Raw genomic sequence first — 24,516 nt, 5'->3', positions numbered from 1 at the left:
CTGTATACTTGGTGCATTTTCCATGCATGCTTGTTCTCAGCTCACCACGCAGAGGAACAGGGTCCTCCCACCCCCTGCATCCTGGCACACACATGGGGACAGAGAGAGGAATTCAGATCCTCCAGGGGAACCATGGTCCCTGCAAATACCAGGTCACATGGGGGGATACAGAGAGGGGCAGACTCCCCTCCCAACCCACATTCCAGCACACACATGGGGGGGAAGGAAGGCAGCCTCAGATCTCCCCAGATCCTGGCACACACAGGGGAACAGGGAGAGGGACTCAGAACACAGAAGGGGAGAATGTGAAGCTGACAAGCCTCCAACCTCTAATCCCCCACCCACTTCCTGCCACCCATCCGTCCTACCATCCCTAATCCCCACTCCCTCCTCTTGGCCTGACACCCACAATCCCTTGTCCCTACCGCCCTTCCATTTATCCCCCTCATCACCTAAACCCTTCTCCTCTGCCGTCTCATCCCCCAGACCTCCAGCAATACTCCAACATCCTCCTACATTCCACCTTACTGCTCTGACCCCTTGTATTCCCTAGCTCTGCACCAACAAAGTTATAAGAATCTAACAATGTTATAAGCACCTTGTATGAGAGGGCTGTGTATCAGGTACACCTTGATCAAATGATCCTGCGACCTGGTTTCCTTTAATGACACTCAGTTTCATTGTTCAGGAAACATGATTACATTATCCTAAAGGCCTTTCATCTTCCTTCCAGTTAATCAATGCTAGCACTCTGCTATAATAATCCCCAGGTGGAAAAGTAGCAAGTACCCAGCAATTACTCTAATATATTTATGCAGGGCACGTGTAATTGATTATCATTCAGAAAACAGAGCTCCTTCTAAATTTACAGGGCACATTTCCCAAAAGTCAAAAAACCCTTAACAGAGACAGAGACAGACAGTAGCAGTATGCCTACAGATCATTCTCAGATTCCTGATAAGGCTAGGGTTTGAACTCTCAGTGCATGGGTGTAGCTCTGTTCAATAACCACAGCATCTTCTCTTCAGCTACCCAGATACTGTCAACAAGGTGTCTGGAAACCCTCTAGTCCTACTTTTGCTGCACATCTGTATTTCAATCTTGTTGACTTGATAGTTTTGGTATGTGCCATTCTAGAGATCTAAACTCTTCTTTAATAACTTCGTCAATATTGCTTCCCCAAAGAAGCAATGGGTGCCATGCACTAGGTGAGATAAATACAGACTAAGATCAGTTGGAGGATGATCAAAGACGTAGGTAGAGTCCCAGGTGTGCATGCAAAAAATATTATAAGAACCAGATTTTGTAAAATGCTGTTTTTTCCAAGGGGGCTGTATCTCAGGAACCCCTTACTCTTCTGAGCCCAAACAAGGACAACTAACACCACCTACACCTCTATGAAGCATAGTAAATTTCTAAGTAGACATGCAGATTATAAAGTGCACCTGAATCTTAACTATAGCAGAGCTGGCTTGCCGTATAACAGGCAAGACCAAACTGAATTGTAACACAGTATTGTCATCGTCATGACTTAACACGCCAATGACACAGCAGATTTTACTGTGAAAACAGTCAGTCCTCTTACCCTCCCGCAAAACAATAGTGAATCAAAGGATATGCCTGCTGCCAAAGAACCAATCTGACCAAAATTTTCAAAAATTTGTTTTGTTTTTCAACAACAACAACAAAAAACACTAATAAAAAACCTTTCATTTGAGATTCAAACATTTAATTTTTTGAGATTCCCCCACCCATCTAATTTTCCACACACACTGAAAAAACATCTGTGGGAATGGAGAATTGACAGAATGGGAAAATAAATTATTCTTTTTCAAAACAATCAAAATTGTCGGTTTTAAAATGGGAAATTATGACAAAACCCAAACATTTTAAATGTGGTTTTTTTTTTTTTTTTGGTCAAAACACTGATGAAAAAAAAACTTGTCCAGTTCTGAAAAGAAAACTTTCCTTACTCAAATTATGTCCTGGCCTGGACACAGAGCTAAAACCACTACTCTTATGAAAAATGGCATGGGATTTTCAATGGCCAAAAGCAGCTGATCCTCCGAATGACAGTACAGTGGCCTATAACCATAGTGTCCACTGATTCATTACCGACTCAGAGGAAAGGAGGATACAAATAAGACCACACTAAGCTCCATAAAAAGTCTACCAACCAAAGTCAACCAAGCCTGACTCTCCATCACTATGACAGCTAAGGAGATCACAGCCTGAGGCAGGAGGTGCTTTACCTGTTGAATGTAATAGGTATTTAGGGTATTTTAAATACCTGAATTAGGATAAAGGCAGACATCATTGATATCATGTTCTGGCTCCATGGAAGTAAATATTTTCCCCTGAAATAGTAGGAAGAAAACATTAGATTTCAAATGATGCAATTACAAAGTTCAATAAAACAAACCGATTAAAAAGTAGCCCTTATGGAAATTAAAAATATAGTGGAAGAGTACAGCAGGCAAGGCATGGTACAAACAAGGCTTTGCACTATGATGGCAAAGGCAGCTCAAGGAATTCTACATTGTAGCCCCTGGCTGACCAGCTCTTCAATAAGAATATGTGGCCTACCGGTTGCTCAACTCAAAATACAACACTGCATGCTGGGACTTGTAATCTCCCTTTTGGAACTGCTGCATTGAAGATGGGGATATCAGCAATCTACTCCATTTTATTTAAGTTGGATGGGGCCCTCAGGTTCAAGGCAAATTGCCAATGTAGCCCTCGTTTCGGCAAAGTTTGAATGTGCCAGTTCTATGTAGTCTCATTTTAATAAGTAATCCATCTATACTAGAGAGCTGAAATGACAGGTTGGGTGTGGGCTTTGGTTCTCCCACCCTATTCTTGTGTGTAAATTAAGGCATGGCATAGCACTTTACACTACCTGTAATTTATTAACGTTGTATTAAAGAGGTCTGAATAAAAGGATCCAGTGGTAAGTAACTTAGAAAGACTGGAATAGAGGTTAATAGTGATTTAATAATGATATTAAAAGTACGCAGTTTAAGGATTGTGTGTCTCTTCAGGAATTTGACTTGATATATCAAGAAAAAAGAAAAAAAAAGAAGACACATCTCAGTTTACAGCCAAACTACTATAGTGAAGTAAGACAAGAGGATACTATTTTAAAAAATATCCAAAGTAACAGAACAGGAGAAATAGATAAACAGGAAACAATGCTGCACAACATTAAGAAAAGGGTAAGATCTGTTGAACAACCTTTTCAGTTCATGTTGCTACACATAATCCCACTGATAGGCAAGATATGCATTAAAATAATTTTGTGACCCAAACTGTTGGTTTTTTAATTAAAAAAAAAAGTTTTGTTTTTAAATATTTTAAAATGGATCCCTTTACTGACAGCATAGAAGGAATGAGCCTCTGCCTGTTCTAACAAATTGACATAGAAGGGTGCCAAACCTGCTTCTTAATTACAGAGGTGAAAACTAGGTATACAGTATATTCTGGGTATAATCTTATATCATAAATAGCCATTTAATACCACTTGGCATTTATACAATGCCGTTCAGTTGAGGATCTCAAATCCTCAACCACGAACTGAGATACATGAGTGATATATGCCGATCACTTCACCCGTAACTGAAAGACAGCCTGTTCTTGAGTGGAACGTGATTTGTTTAACAACACATAGCAACACTACACATCAATTTAGACAAAGTGAAGAAAACCGTATGTAGAATCTACAGGGGGAATTTAGCTAGGAAGAATGTGATTACCAATTAGAATGGTGCCTGGACAATGAAACTACCGTGTGTGGCAGGGCACTGAATGAGGGAAGCAGTTGATGTCCGTCTCCGTTTTCATTATAGAAACATGAGCAAAAAACACACTGAAACATAGCGCTTGAAATTCTAATACATAAAAATATTTCAAGCATTAGGTTACTACCAAAGATGCGGATGTCTAAAGGCAAAGGATTTGCTTGAAAATGTAGGAATTCAGTCCCTTCTCTGCAAGTACCTCTCTCCGACTGCACAGACTACAGGGTCACTCGTTCATAGAAAACTTTCCCAGAATAATTTTATGATGACTGGCCCTTTGAGTTGGACAGAGAAAAGCAGCTGTAGCCCTGAAATAGCCATTTGGCACCCACTTGGTTCATACCCTTCCTTGCCAGCTTGTAGTTATTCCTATTATTCTTTCCCTTTCTGTTATCATTGAAGAAATGGCGCATCTACTCCTACTCACCTGAAACGTGCCAAGTGAGCTTTAATGACCACAATGGTCAGAACCTGTTTTGCACTGAATCCAGAATTATTGCGCAAATTTAGAGGGACTCAGAAGCAAGACTATTTTAAGAGTGGGAAAACCCAGACAGCACAGATATGTTTGCTTATAAAAGCACCTAAAAGACAGCCAGTAAGAAAGAAGCCTCTAAGACTTAGGCCATAGTACTAAAAGCATGATCATACACGTCCTCAGTGTTCTAAAATGAGGGACAAAAGCAGAGCAAACTTGGATCCCATTTCTCGTCTCTTCTTCCTTCCCTGCAGCAGTCGCACCTACCTCCCAGGCGAATGCTGTTACCCCACCCACTTCTGGTCTTTTCCTGATGATTAACAGAAGAGCATTCTCCCACCCCCATCTCAGCAGACAAAAGCCTCCCGCTCCCCACCTGAAGGCACGTCTCAGCACGGGGCTACTCTGGTATCAAAGCCAGAGACTCTCCACCCCAACCTCCCTCTGCACAGTTGGCACTCAGACAGAGATATTCAGGAACCAACATCTGGTGGAGGTGGGGCCAGTTGGCACCCACTCTAGGAAAGAGTCCAAACCCAGCGCTGCCTCCTGCAGTAAGAAACTCTCTCTCTTCCCACCTCAGGAGCCACCTACTAAGTTTTATGGTGCTTAACGGTCGTTGAGAGAAATGTATGAAATTAAGAAAAATGGAGAGAGGCTAGCACTGGTGTTTACACACTAGTCAAGGATTTATCAAGCCTTGTAACTAACTATACAGTTACTGCAAAGGGGCTTGTTACCAACCAACCCATGTGTGATCATAGAAAACTGTAAGAAAGCTGGTGAACCTAAAAGGCCTCGCAGTGTTTGTAAAGGCAAGTAGTTTTCCTATGGTGGAGAAATAATAGTGCAACCCTAGATGACTGACTGAAATAGGCTATAAAGCATTTGGAAACTACTGAATGGGCTGTGACTTCTCTTGATAAAGTCCATCATCAAGTCAGAAGAGGAGTACAGGAGCAGAACAGCTAGTGAGTCATTGAGGACTGTAATGCAAGCACTTGTAAGAGAAAAACAGCAAATAATGCAAGACCCTGAAATGAAACTAAGTTACAACAGCGCTATTATGGATCTGCTAATTTGCGCATAGTAAATTCCTTACAGAATATTAGTATGAATGCACAGATTAAGACAAAGAGATGGTCACACATCCAACAAACATGACATCTCCTGCATCATATGGATATTCAGGCTGAGAGCTCAACTGTATCTCTGCCTTTTAAGCTTATAAGGTTAAAAAGATCTACTGTAAATGAGTCAGTTAATGCAATATATAACATATTGCACATTGCAATTTGAGTGTAGGCTTAATTTCTCCTTCTTTGTACTGGCATAGTTATATAAATATAAGCATCTGACTCCTTGAATTACAGAATGTTGATCACAGGGGTTAGAAATGAATTAAGGGCATTTTGGGCAAAACAGACTTTGTGCCAAAAGGACAGAGGAAGGAAAACATTTTGTGTTTTGTTTTTTTTACATCTCACCAATTTTACATATGTTTTAGACCTTTACTTTTTTTTAAAAAAGGCTTATAAGCAACTATATAACTGTTGAAAACAGTCTGTGCATCTGAATACACAACAGCTTACTGAAGATTTTCCCAAGGCTGTGTTTGTAAAGTCAAACAGAATCTAACAATACTAAGCAATTTAGGATACACAAAAATACCTCACTATATTGAAATGCAGACATAAGACATAAGTTCAAATCACGAACAAAATTAAGAAAAATAATTTAATAGACTTACTGTGTCCTTGTTCCACATTTTTACAATTCGTGAATCTGCAGATATTATTAAATCTAATGGATCCTGGAACTGGATTGATTTAATAGGCAGGCCATATTGGTGATCTTTGACTATTAATGGATTACTGGATCTGAGATCATACAACAAAACCTGGAAAAATAAAGACAACAGGAATGCCCTGTACTATCTAATCAAGAGGGTTCAACCTAGACCTGGCCTACTCTCAGTGTTGTACCGGTTAAACTAAATTTGTACAACATCACCTTTGAGACACTGGTGGTTAAACTGGTACAACTTTTACTGGTACAACTTTTGTATTTAGACAAGTCTGTAAAAATATAACTAAGAAGCAGTTGAAGTTCTGAACGGATTATTGTTTATGAAACAAGCCTGGTTTACTCTGAATTAATCTCTTATACCGGGGTGGGCAAACTTTTTGGCCCAAGGGCCACATTGGGGTGCGAAACTGTATGGAGGGCTGGGTAGGGAAGGCTGTGCCACCCCAAACAGCCTGGCCCCGCCCCCTATCTGCCCCCTCCCACTTCCCACCCCGACTGCCCCCCTCAAAAACCCCCCCATCCAAACCACCCCCCAATCCTTGTCCCCTGACTGCCCCCTCTTAGGACCCCCGCCCATAACCACCCCTTGGGACCCCCCCATCTAACCCCCCTGTTCCCTGCCCCCCATCCCTCCCAAACCTCTGCCCCATCCAACTGCTCCCTGTCCCCTGACTGCCTCCCACCCCCTTACCATGCTGCTCAGAGCAGCATGTCTGGCAGCCGTGGCGCCCGGCCAGAGCTAGACACACTGCTGCTCTGCGCTGCAGGAGCGCACAGCCCTGCCGCCTGGAGCACTGCCCACATGGCGGCGCAGCCAGCAGAGGAGGGGCTGGGGCTAGCGCTAGCCTCCCCGGCCAGGAGCTGGGCAGGATGGTTCCGCGGGCTGGATGTGGCCCGCAGGCCATAGTTTGCCCACCTCTGTCTTAAACCAATACCACACGGATGCTTCAGTACTATGATAATTATATATGAACGTAAGCATTTACCATACTTCCTAGTAAATACCGAAAATGAAGTGTTATCTGTGCTGTCATCTGCCTAGTGTATTCCAGTGCTATTTTTCCTTTATGGCACAAGATGGTGATAAGGCAAGGTAACTTCAAGTAAAATATGTAACTCAGGTTCTTAGAAGCCCCTTGGGATTTAGCAATTTTTAATCAACTTACTACCTGGGAATTTCGTTTTCACTCTTTCATTGAAAAGATTAGTGTTCACATTCCCTTTATGGGAAGTAATGTGGTCCAGTAGGTAAGAACCCTGGCCTGGGATTCAGGCGACTTAAATTCTAGTCCTGGCTCTCCCACTGATCTGCCATCGGGCATTGGACAGTGTCTCAATTTCCTAAATGTAAAGTGTGGAGACTAATGCTAACTTACCTTTGTAAAGCACCCAGTTCTACACATGAGCAGAGCTATGCCAGTACTAAATATTCTTCTGGTTCAGCAACATTAGACTTTGCACCCCAAGCATTCAGGTGAATGGCTCTCTCAAAACATACAGAACAGGTACTCAGAAAGCAGATGTACACAAACAATACTCAACCTGGGGCTCTACAGTCAAACAGAATACTGAAGACAGAAGAAATTGTAACACTGCACTACACATGGACAGCCAAAGTAATACTGAATCAATGAACTGGAGTTGGCCAATCCCTAACTTCACCCAGGAGCAGTTGGAAGAAAGATGAAAAATAACCCCTTTCACTACAATAGCCAGGAGGTGGGTAGGAGGAGAGTGGATATGATACATCGAATTGAACAGCTGAAGAACCACAAAAAACAGTAACTTCCTCACACTACTGAGTCAACCAAAAGTTACACTGAGATGTTGTGCATGTGGGGGAGATTTTGTGCCATCCCATTAGGACATCACTACATTGTTATTTTGTAGCTCTTTAATTCCTCTTGATGCAGTTACTCTGTGCCTTAAGGTTGAGTATTACTATCTTGTATGCAAACAAAAATGTTTGTTTGTGTATATTTTACTCCTTCGCTAGTACAAACTGGCTTCAGAACAACTATACTGAATGTCTGAAAAGATCCAGGTCTTTGGTACAAGAACTGTATCTCTCAAGATCTACGGCAAAGAAAGTTAATTCAACAGCACGCCTACCTGCCCAGTGGATGTGCCAACAGCCATATTCAAAGCTCCATTAAACTTCAGTGCTGAAATAGATGGTAAGCCATCTATCCTGAAAAGAACAATGTTTATAATTATATTTTCCTTTTAGTAAAGACTGTGAATATTTGCTAAAATGCCTACAGTTAATGGCTTAAAATACTGAATGTTTATTTATATACTCAGAAATTAGATACAAAAACTAATGGGGACACCAATGACATGCATTTTTCAGAAATATTATTGTTCATCTTCACAAGCATTGTGTTGATGTGCATTTTTAAAGGTTAGCCTTTGCCTGTCAGACCAATGAAATAAGAGACCTAACTTTCCAGATAAAGGATCAATTCTACAGCATTTACACACTAACGTTGATGAGATTACTGATGTGTAGCAGGACTGGAATGTAGGATCAGGACCTAACATTATGCACTAACAGCCAATCATTACTTACTCTGTATCTGCTGTTACACTGCTTAAAGCACAGTCCAACACACCAACTCGATTTCTTGTTCTAGGGTCCCAGCATTCCACTTTCCCCTAAATACAGAATAAACAATTAATGACAAAAAATATATAATTCAAGATTACAGTGCAATTATTTAGACCTGTCAGAAACCAGAAATCAAAATTATAGAGGATGCTGGATCTATTGACAAGCCACTTTAATTGTAAAGGTGAACAGCTCATGGAAGAATTGGATTTAAGTGATCACATGCTAATTGCCACATTTTAGTTTTCTTCTTTTTCTAAAAAATACGATCAGATCTGAATATCTTTAAAATGTTAAATCCTAAAATAGTAACAGGATATGTGTAGGCTACTTAAGTTATACATATGTCTATATTTTAAAATTAAATGTGATGATTATTTTCTTTGTTTTCTTGTGGAATCATAAGTGTCTCCACATCCAATATAGTGCAAGAAATTGTGTTTGCATTATGCTCTGAAAACAGCCATGCTGTCCAACATCTTAATCAATTCACATTTAACGTAATACATTAGATCAAATTAATTCTTCAGCTATATATTATGATTCACTTCTATGATCTGCATATGATCACCAAGAAATGAGAAAGAAATACTACCACAGTTAAGGTTAATTTAAACATTTACCTCAGCTGTCCCAGTAGCAAATAAGCAGTGTATGGGATTTATGTCACAGACATTATTCTCCCTAGAATAGAAAGAGGGGCAAAGTTTAATGACCCACAAAATGACTTAGAAGAACTACAACAATTTTAATTATCACGCTTATCCCAAAACCAAGATCCTACCAACAATCCCACCCTCAACTGCCTGCTTATTCATTCCTTCCATAAATATCTTATTGTTTCTCATCCCCTCTTGTACTTGAAATCTTCCCTGAAATGATTTACAAGTCTATCACCTCCTCCAAGTCCCTTCTCAAGACCCACTTCTGCCATGAAGACTGCAAGAAATCAGCCAACATATGATCGCTAGACAGAAGAGCACTGGGGATGGTTATATGAGGGCACATTAATCAAAAGGAAGTTTCATAAAATCTATTTTAAAGAGCAGATTAGACAATTAAAAAATATCCATAGAAATAAACTGAACATGTCAAACTGTCAGAGCGAAGATTTTTTTAAAGTATGAAGCTCAGAATTGACCATGCTTCCTCCTAACTATATACCTTTATTTACATTAAAGTGCATTTGGATTGCACATGGAATGTGCTATTGATAATGAGCAAGATAAATATTTGGCTCCCCCTGCTGGAAAAATTGTAATGAACATGATAAACTGTAGTTACTTACGAAGCATCTGTTTGTAGAGAATTCAGGTACCTTCCTTGTTCCAGATTTAATCTGTATACTTCAGAACTACAAAGAAGCTAAAGTTAATTATTTCTCTCTAAATGCTGCATATTTTAAATGAGTGAAAACCATAAGACAATTCTTGTTTAGATCTCATTTTTACAGCAAATATAAATTTTCAGAACTTAATTTGAATAGCACAGGGAAACTCCTATGCCCGACTAATCTTTCTTCCCATCTCCAAATATTCACCAACAAAAAGTGTTGGTACTATACTAAAAACTACACCTTCCCAGATAAGGAATGTGTTAATTTTCTAATATGTTACCTTAGCAACTCTCAGCATTTTCTGTTGTTTGTTATTTATTTTATAGATAAAATATAAATTATTTCCTTAAAAAAAACCCACAACCAACTATTCATCTTGGTTTGAAACTTTGAAGGTCTACATATGGCTTTCACTCCCCTGCCTTCCTAGGGACTCTATAATTCATGCTTTTACACAATTTAACTCAATTTAGTAAAATTATAACAAAATCATCAACAAGGACAAACATGGAAAAATATAAATTGACTTTTGGATTTTTCTGATTTTTAAATTACATAATACACATGATTTAACATGACAGTATGTTGTGTTGTAATTTTTGACAGCTATTTTCAAAAACATAATGTAACTGGGCATAGAACTATCCAATGGTAACAGACTAAGGAAATGAAAGGACTTAAAGAATCACAGAAATGCAGGGCTGGAAGGGACCTTGAGGGGACATTTAGCCCAGCCCTTTGTGCTGAGACCGGACCAAGTATGTCTACACCATCTCTGCTAGGTGTTTGTCCAACCTGTTCTTAAAAGCCTCCAGTGATGGTGATTGCACAGCGTCCCCTATTCAAGAACTTAACTACTCTTATAGAAAGTGCTTCCTAATATCTAACCTAAATCTCCATTGCTAAAAATTAAGCTAATTATTTCTTGTCCTACCTTCGGTGGACATGGAAATCAATCAATCAATCTCCTCTTTATAACAGCTCTTCGCATATTTGAAGACATATCAATCTTCTTTTCTCAAGACTAAATGTATCCAGTTTTTTTAACCTTTCCTCATAGGTCAGGTTTTTCTAAACCTTTTATTGGTTTTTTTGCTCTCTTCTGGACTCTCTCCAATTTGTCCACATCTTTTTAAAGTATGGCGCCCAGAACTGGACATAATACTCCAGCTCAGGTCTCATCAGTGCCAAGGAGAGCCAATTATCTCCAATATATTACATATGATAATCTTGTAAATACACCCCAGAATGATATCAGCCATTTTTGCAACTGCATCGCATTGTTGGCCCATATTCAAATTGTGATCCAATATCCTCCCCTGATCTTTTTCTGCAGTATTATTGTCTACAGAGTTATTCCCAAATTAGTATTTGTGTATGATTTTTCCTTCCTGAGTGTTATTGCAATTAATTTTGTAAAGTCTTCTGTTTAATGAACCAACTTAGATTTTCTATCACCAACATTTTCTACTCTTCACCGAAGAATAGTATCTTCCACTATGCATGTAGATGGAATTGTCAATTTTTACAGTATATTTTTAGCTTCATTTTATACTTGAAGAAAAAAAAACAAACAGTCCTAAGAAAAATGAAAACAAAGACCAGCCCATCTGGATCAATACCTTGCTCCTACAAAATACAGGTCACATGATGGGTAGTGGTAGGAGAAATCTCTACCAAACTTTGGTATTCTTGTCCTGTAATAACGGCCATGTTGTGAATGAAACTCAACGTATCTGTCACACTGCAAGAAGACAATCTGAAAACACAAAGCAGAAAGGATTTGGGGGTTGGTTGGTTGTTTTTCTGATGGTTTCCTCCCCTTCCCCACCCTCGTTACTCTTTTCTTTAAAGAAAACTCCAGTTATTTTTCCAGTGGTAAAATTTACTAACATTGATCCTGACTCACTATTTTCATTGGGTATGGGGAGAGATTTTGATAAATTAATTTGAAGAGAATCTTTCCAAATGATTTCTGTAGCCTTTGATCAATGTTTTTAGTGAAATTTACACATGTGTTTAAAAAGTTGCATAATGGTGGTGGCATTTTCTGTTCATTTGTCTGAAATTTGTATGCATATATGAACAGCTCCCCTACCATCACCACTCCCTGAAGGGAAGGACCGATGTCTAACTGATGTGCACCTTTGATATCATGTTTCATGTCTCAGAGAGTGGCCACACCAGATGCTTGAGAGGAAGGTGTAAGAATGCTGCAGCAGATAGATGCAAGATAATCTGCCCCATACATTAGGTCTCATGATCCAAGAACTAGAGACTGACTTAAACCCCGAAGCTAGAGGTTGAATATCCATTCCCCACAATTTGTTACCATTAATTATAGCAACTCTGGATATTCATGTTATTCACATAGAAGTCCAAACTTATTTTGAATTTTGCTAAATTCTTGGCCTCAACAATTTCCTGTGGCAATGTGTTCCAGAATTCAACTACAGGTTGTGCGAAAAATTACTTGAATTTGCCACCTTTTAATTTCATTGAATATCTGTTGTTCTTGAGTTATGAAACAGGGAGAACAGAAATTCCTGATCTACATCCTCAAGACCATTAATTATTTTACATAATTTTATCATGTCCCCTCTTATTCATCTCCTTTCTAACATAAAGGATCCAGATATTTTCAATCTCTCTTCAACATAGTTTTCCCACATCCTTGATCATTCTGCAATTTATTTATTTTTTTACAATGTGGGTGATTAATATTGCAAATGAGGCCACCTCATTCATTTATATAATGGCATAACAACATTTTCCAAATTATTTTCCATCCAATTCCTCATGCAGCCTAACATCTTGCTTGGCTTTTGACCACAGCTGCACATTAAGCAGAGCTCTTCATTCAGCTTTTTACAATGATGCCCAGGTCAATTCTCTTCTCTAGTCTAACTAGAATCTCTTCTGTTCTAACTCGACAGTCTAGTAAAACTAAAGGAAGTTTCTGAAGCATGGAGCAGTACAGAAAATAAGTTAAAGAGATTAACGCAAAATGAGATCATATTCAATTTAAGCTTTAACAGCATGTTTTAAGTCCACTGACAGAAGGAAAGGGGGAAGACATCAAAGGATCACTCTCACGGGGAGCAGAGATGCAGTTTATTTTCAAGGACAAATCTGAATATTCATCCTCCTTTACTTCCCACACAAAAAGAATTTTTAAAGACTTTTCAAAATGTACCTAAAAAATAAAACACAATCAAATTTCATGCCTCCATAAAGTAAGCTCAGAGTAATTAAAGGACATACAAATGTTGAAGTTTCCCTCAATCTCTAATAATTGTTGTTTTAGATATTTTTGGAAAGTCTCTACAATACTGGAACGGAAAACACTCAGGTTTTCCTTTATTAATAAATAGATCCAACTCAGTGGAACTTTTTTATATTAGTTTTCCCTTAGCATCATGTCAGTTTCTGCCACCACTGAGTTATTCCTAGAGAATAAAACCACTGGATGACAAGATCAACTTCCCTAATGTATCTGGCTACTGCTACGGGTAACAGACAAATGGAAAGACAACCTTCTTTGAAAAGGTCAGGGAACAAAAACACCATTCCTTACTAAACCTACACAGTGAGTCATAAAAACATCCAATAGTAAATACTTCCAGAGTAATGCCTCTTTGATTAAAAATATCTTGAATGCACTACTAATTTAAATGGTGACAGGTTTCAGAGTGGTAGTCGTGTTAGTCTGTATCAGCAAAAAAAACTAGGAGTACTTGTGGCACGTTAAAGACTAACAAATTTATTTGGGCATAAGCTTTCGTGGGCGAATGAAGTGGGTTTTAGCCCACGAAAGCTTATGCCGAAATAAATTTGTTAGTCTCTAACGTGCCACAAGTACTCCTAGTTTTTTTTGCTAATTTAAAGTAGGTAGGATTATTTGGACTGGTTTTCAGTTTTTCTCCTTATTGATTATATAGTATGTTTTTGGATAATAAAGTTAAAAAAAGACATACAACAAGGAAAATATGGAGTTAGACAAGTTCTCTAGATAGTTTTTCTACATCTGAATATATTGGCAATTTCAGCTAAACACAAAAAAGCAAGACTATATTTAGTAACCAGACAGGAAACTAATTTGTAAACAAAAATGTCTTCTGATAACCTCACAAGTTCTTTTTCAGTCCTTAAGATGGCCAGCATTTTCTCTTAGGCTTTGTCTAGAAAGCTACATTGGTCACAGGTATGAAAAAAAAATCACACCTCTGACTAACACAGCTATGCCAACATAAACCCCAGTGTAGACACAGCTATGTCAATGGAAGAGCGCTTCCATCAATGTAGCTAACATCGCTCAGGACGAGGTGTTCCTACACCAACAGAAAACCCCTTTCTGTCAATGTACGCTGCGTCTACACTACTGGACTATGCCAGTATAGTCTCCATAGTGTAGACGTACCTTTAGAGAGAAAGCAGGTGGAAGACTGCTGTAACTCATAGAATCAGTTCCCTCCTTTTCCCCTTCAATGCCGACACAGTTATTCTTAGTTATCTAGCAGGTGGCAGAATTTTAGACATTCTGAATCTAGAAAAGCAACAAGATTATGTATCCAATAAAATGGCAATGTCTGTCCAGGGAAACTGAGGTCCTGATTAGCAAGGTACTTAAGCATATGTCTAAATTTAAACATCTGAGTAGTCTTATTGAAGTCAACAAAATTACTCACATGCTTAACATTAGACACATGTTAACAACTTGATCAATCAGCACCTTAAATACATTCACATTTAAAGGAACAGTCAATCTGAAAAAAAATCACATTTCTGTCCGAAAAATTTGTACCTACCTTGTAGTTGTGAATGACTGTGACTAAAGCTATGTCTATATTTACAGTGGTGTGTAGAGAATAGCCCCCTAGCACGAGTATAAACAGTACTGTAGATGGTGAGGAACTGCTTAGGCGAGTAAAGATGCACCAGAACCGCGGGAGTATCTATCCTACACAGCTCTTTACACACCTGAAAAATGCCTCCCACATCTACCCTGCTATTTTTAGCAATGTACTGCCTTGCCCCTTTCCTGCTGTGGGAGCTTTCCCTGTCAAAGTTGAAGGCTCTGGCAGCAGGGAAAGGGGAGAAGCAGTGAGGAGAGGACCATCCACTGCCATGTGTAGCTGTACACTGCAGTGTGGACGCAGCCTGCTAGTCACTGAGGCATATAGGTACGCATACCCGATACACTGTTACTAATATAGACGAAGCCTAAAATGTCTATAACTGAAAGAAATTAGTAAAGACATTTCCTTCTTTTTCACATTTCATTTTTTTGTATTTTTGACCAAACTTTGCATTAACTTCCAGTTTTGTTCTTTGTCCTGTATCCTGACTATTCAGGAGAAGACATCCAAACAACAGAGGCAGAAAAAAATAAAACATTTTAAAGATCATTTTAAAGAGTCAGGACATGCTATTTAAAGAAACTGGACTTTCATTTTAACTCATCAACTTCAAAAGTTTGTATTGGCAGTATCCCTTTAATACATAGAAGTCTAAAATAATTCAGTTCTCAATAGACATTAAAAATAAAATATTAAACATACCTTTGAGTAATCATCTGATAAAATATCAAATGTAACCACTGGGGAGGAGGAGGAATAAAGGAAGTTTAAGAATCAAATTATGTAAACATGATTTACAAACAGTGACCTAGATCTTTGATGCTTAACTTTCATCATGTAAGTAGTTCACACTGACGTCAATGCATTATGTATGCAATCTTTAATTACATGATCAAATACAATCTTCATATGCTTTTCTAAAGCCTTAGAGATACACATGTAGCATCTCGTAATGTTTTATCATTCTTGTAAACAATGTATTTTCCTTAAAATAATACTCAAGTATATCTTTTTTGACTCAGTCTAGTTAGATGCTAGTTAAGTCAGAGAAAGGCAATTTTTTTTGGTGAATTTAGGCAGCTTTTATATGCCAGCAGGTGTCCACTATTAAACTGTTGTACTTACTCTGAAGGAGTTCTTTGTAAATTAATGACTTTCACAGATTGTTATTCTGGAATACTAGAAGACTATACACATGTTTAAAACAAATGGAGATGTAATGATGAAATTAAAGGTTATCATAACGAATATGCACAAAGTACAACCTTGCCTTTGTCATATCTTGAGCACTTAACCACACAACTTTAATAATATCTTAATTTAGTTTTTTAGATGAAATTATTTATTCATTTCTAGTAGCACTCACAACATGTAAAGTGCTTTTCAGATAGGAAAGAAGGCAAATAAGCTCAAATTCCATTCAGAATGTAAGCAATTAACATATAATTAATAACCTTAACTAGCTTACAGATTTAAATTTGATACCGAATAAAAAAAATTAAAGCTTTTTACAGTTTTCTAGAACACTAACTAGATTGATTCACTTGGAAAGAAGAAACTGCAATACTGGTGTGACAGTTTCTACTATTCAAGACAGGAGTAGGCAAATTAGTAAATTTTACTCTGTACTTATTGCTTTTCTTGATAGCTGATTAGATAAAGGTTATTTGATTAGATTTTTTTTGTAATTAAAAAAAAAAATTGTAAAAGGCCAGCCAGCCATAAAAGCATGTTTATCTAGGATTGATGGCTCACTTTCTAGCAATCTTATTGATTACGGAAATCCCATTTGGGTTGACCAAAGATACACATGGACATTTGGATCTAACAATTACCAAGAAAAGTGCAATGTAAAACCTTATGATCTTACAAACTTAAGTTACAAGGTAAATCAGATAGCCTGTGCTTTGCTTTAGATATGTTATTTAAGTTCCCACAGAATTCAAAATGATTTACAACATACGTTAAGTAACATTATCCCCCTTTTACAGATAGGAAAATGGAGGTACGAAAAAGTGACTTGCATAAATCACAACAAGTTAATGACAGAACACAGGTCTCTTTACTCCACTTCAGTGCTCTACTCACAGGTCTACACTGTTTCCCATATACAGTTTAAAGCCATATCATTTACTGACCTTCAGAATCCAAGCATCTTTCAAATTTCAGGGATAATTGATAGGTATCAAAACACCGGATCCTTGGCTTATATGTTCCTGCAAAACAGTTTTATCACTGACATAAGCAAAGCAGAGAATATGTTTTCAAAACAATCAGTTAAACAGAGTCAGGTCTTAAGTATGCACAGTGTTTACTTTTGCCATTAGTTCAACTGTTGGGACCTTTAGCCCTAGAAATCAATGGTAGCTGCTGAGTGCTTGCAACTTTTAAATATCAAGACACGTAGGGACATAACTTTAGGGACCCGTTTTTGAAAACCTTGATCTTGGTGCTGCAGATTTATTCTGAAAACCACACACAAACACATCTAAGCTGAAGATAACGGTCTCTGTGCCTGGATTCAACAATAGTACCTTCTAATCAGCCTGAAAGGCTAAGCCTGTGTACTGTATTAGATTGCCCAGGTCTGCTTAAATAACTAATTCTCAGTTGTTCTCTCTGTGAAGTTTAGTTGTAGTACTATACCTCCATCCTTTTAAAGAATACCAGATTAATTTAAAAGAAGATATGATTATTGTACAAGAATAATAATCATAACAGGAGCATTTTAATCAAAATGGCTGAAGTACCCATAGAATGGAATAGGAAGATAACATTTTCCTTACACTTTACCATTAAAGTGAGATTCATAACTAAAGACCACATTTACTGTTCATTCACCAAGTCAGACATGCAGCTATCATGTCTTAAAATAGTACATTTAATATCAAATAATATATGGTTTACCTGGGCCAATCCATTAAATATTTAGAGTTTCACTGATTTTTACTTTTGATTTAAAAAAAAAAAAACAATCAAAACCAGGTTTCATTACTTATGCAAATTTGGATCAGTAAATAGTTTGGTGGCCATTGGGATTTTCAATCAATTAAACTTTAAAAACTTATTTTGAAAGCCAGATTCATATACATGTAATAGAAGTGTCAAGGGCAGCCTCCATTTGCAAAAAATAACTTAATTAAATTCTACAAATACCCATGTGCTACAAAGAAGTGCTTCACGGAGCATCATGACATGTGAGCTACCAGGATCACCACCTGGTAACAGTAAGCTGAAAAAGCACCTATACATTGACACTTAAAAATTATCTAGAAAGTTTTCTCTCCTTCAGTAAGGTAGCTCCAGGTCAAGGTTTTCTAATATTTTAGCCTTTGGCATACATAAACATTTAGTTAACTCACCAGCTGCCATAATATACTGTCCATCCCTTGATACCTTAATCTTTGTGCTAACTGTGGGCATGTCAAAGTCTTGAATAAGTTCAATTCTTCTGCGAACATCTGAAGAGAAAACATTCCTATTAAAGAAAACTGGTAACATCTTTTGTTTGACAGGCAAAGTTTTCTAAGGCAGCATCATTAGTAACTAAACAAAGGACAAAAATCCTCATTTTAAGCATGATTAACATTTAATATAATGCCCCTGGGGGAATTCTGCGCAAAAAAATTAAAAATTCAGCACCAAAAAATTTAAAATTTGGTACGGAATATTTGAAATTCTGCATATTTTATTTGTCAAAATAACACAATATAATTAAGCCAGTTACAATTATTTTGGTAATTTGTTTCAAAATATCTGTCAGAAAGTATGTCTGTAACAACACAGACAAAAAAAAAAAAAAAAAAGATTCTGGTAATTTTTTTTGACAGATTCCTTACGAGGCATATTAATACAGAACTTTGTGTACGTCATTTAAGTTACAATACAGAATTGTATTTCCTGCACCTGTCAAAAACAGTGCAAAGGCTTGGGGGAGACAGGGAGTTGAGGGAGAGGGAAGGAGCCTAGGAGTGAACCTGGAAGGTGTTGGTGGGAGGTTTTTCTTCCCACCCTGGCTGACCCCAAGCCTCTCTCATTCAGTCAGGCATGTCTGCCCCTGACCCCGCCCCGCCCCTCCCCCAGGCTCAATGCTGTCACCCCACCAGCTCCTGAGCCCATGCTCCAGTCTGTCCCCCTGCCCCACGAGCCATTCTGAACCCCAGTCTGTGACCCCCAGCAGCCCTGTGTGCCCCACTGTGTCCTAACCTAGCTCTGCGGGCAGGGTGCTGTGATGAACTCTATTCCTGGGAGAATTCTGCAGCACTGGGAATAGAATTTTGTATTTTCCCACATAAAAAGCACTTTGCCTAATAAGTGCTGCAGTTCCGCCTTTTGTCCACCAGAAGTCGCTGTGGCGCCAGAACAGCCAGCTGCTTTCATGCTGGCTATTCTAGCGCCACAGCAGCCTCTTCTGGGCAAAAGGCGGAACTTCAGCACTTCTTAGGCAAAGTGTTTTTTATGTGGGAAAATACAAAATTATGTCAGGTTTCAGAGTAGCAGCCGTGTTAGTCTGTATCCGCAAAAAGAAAAGGAGTACTTGTGGCACCTTAGAGACTAACAAATTTATTTGAGCATAAGCTTTCGTGAGCTAAAGCTCACTTCATCGGATAATTTGTTAGTCTCTAAGGTGCCACAAGTACCCCTTTTCTTTTTACAAAATTATGTGAGACAAATGAATTCTGCTAGTCCACAGATGCGCAGAATTCTCCTAGGAGTAATTAATACTGCTTCCAAAAATATGCTGAGTGATAAATTTACAGATCAGTAAATTCTGTGAATTTTCAGAAGTAGACTATATCAATATAGAACAAATCACGTCATTTCAGTTATGGTATATTAGTATAATTATAGTACAGACAGTGTGTTAAATAGCTTTTTACCTTATATAGCAGAGACATTGTATAGTGCAGTGGTTCTCAACCTTTTTGGGCTGTAAATGTTAATAGCCTGTCATGACCCAGTAAATAATCTGGGGATGGAGGCCCTGGGGTAGTTTCAGGCAGATTCTGCCCAGCACTCACCCCACAGTGGCGGCTCTTGCAGCTCCTGTGCTGTGGGGCTGGCTGGGCATGGCTCTCCACTCCAGGCATTGCAACTTCTAGGGTTGCAGTGAACTTGAGTGGCACCGGGACCCCGGAGGTTTCCTGGAGTAGGGAGGCAGCCCAGCCAGCTTCACAGGATTGTAGCCACAGGAGTTGCCACACGACGCTCTGAAACATTCTGGCGAACCAATTTTGGGTCCCAACCCATGGGCTGAGAAACCCTGATATAGTGTATCACATTGCCCTCTGTTATAGATTCATGCAATAAAATCCAATATATATATATATATATCTATTTTAGCTTTCTGTATGGCAGTTATCACTATGGTATTTATACCAAAAACAAAAGAGCATAAAAATCCAGAGTAAAAAGGTGGGGGTTTTTTCTCCCGATCTCTAGGCAGAGAAGCATGACTACACATGGGTAGGAATTTTTGTTTGCAGGTTTTTTTGTTTGCTGGGCATTTTTTAACAGCATAGAGTCTGGGACAAGAAGAGGAGGCTTCAACTCAAAATGTAAAATCCACATTTTAATTAAACAACAGATCTTGGTGACAGGACTTCTTGCCAGAAAAGAATGCTCTGATATCAGTACTCAGTGCTGAGAAATGTGAGTATAACCAACTGCATTGTCCTTGAGGATCATAATTGTCACATTTCTGATGCAGATATAATCTTATCATAATGTATATGTAAAAGGGGTCCAGCATATATTCTGTCCCACTTCCTACAGTGGCCGACACCTGATGCTTCATAGGAATTCAAGAACAACCCATAATTCATCCAGTCAACTGTACAATATTGCACATGAGAAAGTTTAGTTCTTGACCCCATAATCTACAACAATTTACAGCTGTGCCTCTTCAATCCAAAGGTGGCTGCCAACTATCTACGTACATAAGCAAGATATAATTGTAGCTCTTAAATCAGTTTGTAAAGTTTCTTGATCTACTTCTGGACTAGGATGCTATGTAAATGCAACCCATTACTGAACAGTATGTGTTAAGGACAACTTACCCACATTTTTCTTTTGTAGTGCTCTCTTCTTCCTATCAGAAAGCCACTGTAAGAAAAGGAAAATAATTGCTGTCAGTACTAATTTAAAGTGCTAGGAAAAGGAAGTGTGAGTTAGATTTATCAAATTTGCCAGTGAAACAATGCTGGGATTTAACAGTCAAATTAATTCTTTTTCTGTTTATTGTGCTATGTATAGCAAAGCAAGCATTTCCATGAAGATATTTAATAATTTCACACTTAAGAAAAAAAGTAATTGAAAATTTGAGTGTGCTGTGAGTCTCTCAACACTCACCTGATTATTACAGCTTTTAAATTCAGAACGTTTATCTTTGCAATCAGAGCAGTTATACATTTTTTTCCCCCACATAAAATCTTAAGAATCACAGCCTCCCTGTACCGAGGCGGTGTGGCTCCCCGCTGCCCCGGAGAAGGTCGAGCCCCTCCAGCCATCAGAGTGGGCGAAGCCAGGAAGCTCTGAGCCCGCCCCTCAGAGGGACAGGTGGCGACCCGGAAGTAGAAAGGCGCAACCCGGAAGTATAAAGGTGGGACCTTCGCGCTCACTATAGGACCAGCTGCCAGGGAGGCCAGACGTAGCCAGCCTAGCCTGCGACTGGGAAAACCCCACGGCCTCAGGTCCACACCAAGACTGGCTGGACCTGCCCTGCACCAGCTATCCATGGGAGTTACCAGTCCGGCCGCTTGTCCACTGCCCCGAGGAACCCATGATGCTGGACACCCCGGAGACCACTGCTGGGACCCAGGTACCAGAAGAAGGGGAGTTAGGAAGTAGCCCGGGGACAGCTGATCCTAGTCTGGCTGTAACTCTGCCAGAACCCATGTCAGTGTGTTGCGGTCAGGATCCCCACTGACCCAGCAGCGGGTTGTTTGCTGCTGCTAGGGCCCCGGGCTGGGACGCAGTGGAATGGGTGGGCCTGCATCCCCCCTGCCACCCAACTCGTGGATGGCAATCTCCTCCTCTCCCAGGTCCTTGGAGGCCTGGGCTAATTCACACATGCTGTGTTGCTCAGCCCCTGCCCGAGGGCCTGAGCTACTGACTATTTGGTGCCCCGCCCAGACCTACAGTGCTCAGTCCAATTACTGCAAGGGCTGCCGAGGGAGACTCCCAGTGTCGGACAAATTCCGCAAAGTTAACTGTGTGTAGCGAGCCGGTGTGGCTCCCCGCCGCCCCGGAGGGGGTCGAGCCCCGGCTCAGCCCCTTTACACGTGGTGGAGAATGCAGGCACGATCCCTCAGCCCCTGTGAGAAGGGGTTTGAGGGGGAGAGCCACCCCGAGAGAGCCATGGAGATGGATCGACTAATTAAGCTCCTGATGGAGACCCAGGAGCGACAGCAAGCCGCCGCCCAGCTCCAGCAGCAGCTAGGAGCCCAGCTCCAGCAGTTAGTGACGGCATCACTGCGCCCTGCGGAGCCGCAGCTGGGAAATGCGGCCGGATCCTCACGCACCACAGTGCCAGTCCGGCTAACCAAGATGGGACCTGACTATGACCCCGAGGCTTTCTTGGTGACATTTGAACGGGTGGCGCTGGTTGCTGGGTGGGCCCCTGACCAATGGGCCACTCTTTTGGCCCCACACTTGACCGGGACTGTCCAAACGGCATACCGGGGGCTGGCTACATGTGAGGCAAAGGATTATAAGCAGCTAAAAGCAGCAATCTTGGACGCCTTGGATGTCAGCAACCTTTTGACAGCGGTTCCAAAGTCAGACATACCCCACAGGCACCAGACCCCAGCTGGTGGCCCAAACCCTGAAGTAAACGTGCAAGCGGTGGCTACAACCAGACAGGAAGACAGCAGAGGAGGTCACGGAACAAATCATTTTAAAACCGTTCGTACAAATCCTCCCGGCCCGAGGACGGGCCTGGGTGCTCCACCATCGGCCAGCAATGTTAGCAGCCGCCATCACGCTGATGGAAGACTTCCTCGCAGCTGAAACGCTGGTGAGGCTCGTCATCCGAACCCAAACCCCTGGGCCAGAGCGCACTAACACCGAAAGAAAAGGGGGCACCCCGACCAAGCGATGGAACCTCCCCCGCAGGCAAAAGGCTTGCTCAGGGCCTCAGGCCAGACGCCCTGAGCTCCCCCCTCAACAAGGGTCTGCAACCACCATGCTGAATTTCCCGGGGACCAGTTGGAGTGCACCTAGGAACCCGTCAGGAGCCCCCACCCGGCATGGTCGCCCTGAACTCGGGCCCTGCTTTCTATGTGGGAAGTATGGACATTTGCAGCAGGACTGCACAGAAATGGACTGCAGCTTTGGCCTTGTCTGTGCGGGGGAAACCAGGGCCCGGCTACCACAGGCTCCCAAGATCACAGTTCCGGTAGCTGTCGGGGACCATCCCACCCAGTCCCTGCTAGACTCCGGCTGCGGGCAGACACTGATTCGTCAGGCTTTGGGACCGCCGGTGGACTCCCACTTGGGAACAATTCAGCTGCAATGCATCCACAGCGATGTTCGGCCCTACCCCAGTGCCTGGATCCCATTGACAGTGGCCGGGGTTACCCAACGAATCGTTGTTGGCCTGGCCCCTCGACTTGCATACCCGGTGATCCTGGGGCAGGACTGGCCCACCTTCGAGGAGATCCTCCGCTCTACCCCGACGCTGGAAGGAGAATTTCCCGAGGCCCTACCGGAGGACGACGACGGGACCCCGGAACCTGGAGAAGGGACTGAGGAAACACACGGCCCCCTGCTGGGGCCCTCTGCCGAATCCCAACTCCATGCTGATTTTTGCCAGGACCAAAAAGCCGACCCCACCCTGAGCCAGGCCTTTAAATACCTAGCGGCCTTTGATGGGACTATGGTCGACCCTCAGTGCGCAATCAGGTGGCCCCACTTCGAGCTACGCTGGAACCGTCTGTACCGGATTGACTGCGACCCCCACACGAAGGAACCACGAACGCAGCTGCTGGTACCACGGTGTCACTGACGGGCTGTGATGAAGCTTGCGCATGACATCCCCACTGCCAGGCACTTAAGCCATGAAAAGACCTTCGCCCGGATTTTGACGCGGTTCTTCTGGCCCGGTGTTCACCAGGAAGTGAGAAACTATTGTAGCTCCTGCCCAGAGTGCCGGTTAGCCGCTCCCCCGCGAGTACCCAGGGCCCCTCTAGTTCCCATGCCCATAACAGAGACACCATTCGAGCAAGAGGCCATGGACCTGGTGGGTCCGCTTCCAAAAAGTGCTTCAGGGTTCCGGTATGTCTTGGTCATCGTTGACTACGCCTCCCGGAGGCCGTGCCATTGCAGAGCACCACCGCCCAGACCATCGCTGGTGAACTGGTGAAGGTCTTTGCCCGAGTGGGCCTGCCCCGGGAAATCTTAACGGACCAAGGCACCAATTTCACCTCCCGGTTGTTGCAGCAGGTATGCAACCTCCTAGGGGTGAAACAATTACGCACCTCCGTCTATCACCCGCAGATGCACGGGCTGGTGGAATGGTTCAATCGGACCCTGAAGAAGATGTTGCAGAAGTTCCCCCCAGAGGAGCTACGCCGGTGGGACCAGCTGCTCCCTCCCTTGCTGCTAGCCATCCGAGAGGTACCCCA

At 41.2% G+C, this 24,516-nt stretch overlaps 1 protein-coding gene across 5 annotated transcripts in view; it reads right to left on the bottom strand.

The window, feature by feature from the left end:
* NOL10 (nucleolar protein 10) overlaps positions 1 to 24,516 on the bottom strand; it is a 96,516-nt gene that overhangs the window by 66,732 nt on the left and 5,268 nt on the right. Inside the window, exons 2-13 of one of the 5 annotated variants that reach the window (XM_078852064.1) lie at positions 20,950 to 20,995; positions 18,253 to 18,351; positions 17,029 to 17,106; positions 15,593 to 15,630; positions 13,090 to 13,227; positions 11,654 to 11,790; positions 9,984 to 10,049; positions 9,319 to 9,379; positions 8,657 to 8,742; positions 8,197 to 8,275; positions 6,026 to 6,175; positions 2,291 to 2,357 (exon numbers count right to left, since the gene is read on the bottom strand). In XM_078852064.1, the coding sequence (XP_078708190.1) occupies positions 2,291 to 2,357; positions 6,026 to 6,175; positions 8,197 to 8,275; positions 8,657 to 8,742; positions 9,319 to 9,379; positions 9,984 to 10,049; positions 11,654 to 11,790; positions 13,090 to 13,227; positions 15,593 to 15,630; positions 17,029 to 17,106; positions 18,253 to 18,351; positions 20,950 to 20,995 (1,045 nt within the window). Of the gene's footprint in view, positions 1 to 2,290; positions 2,358 to 6,025; positions 6,176 to 8,196; positions 8,276 to 8,656; positions 8,743 to 9,318; positions 9,380 to 9,983; positions 10,050 to 11,653; positions 11,791 to 13,089; positions 13,228 to 15,592; positions 15,631 to 17,028; positions 17,107 to 18,252; positions 18,352 to 20,949; positions 20,996 to 24,516 lie in introns of those variants that run through there. The other 4 variants (XM_078852066.1, XM_078852065.1, XM_073336019.2 and 1 more) reach the window with 4 other exon arrangements.

This window comes from Lepidochelys kempii, chromosome 3 (genome assembly GCF_965140285.1).
Source record: "Lepidochelys kempii isolate rLepKem1 chromosome 3, rLepKem1.hap1, whole genome shotgun sequence".
Classification (NCBI taxonomy): domain Eukaryota; kingdom Metazoa; phylum Chordata; order Testudines; family Cheloniidae; genus Lepidochelys; species Lepidochelys kempii.
This window is presented reverse-complemented; position numbering and strand designations above follow the sequence as displayed.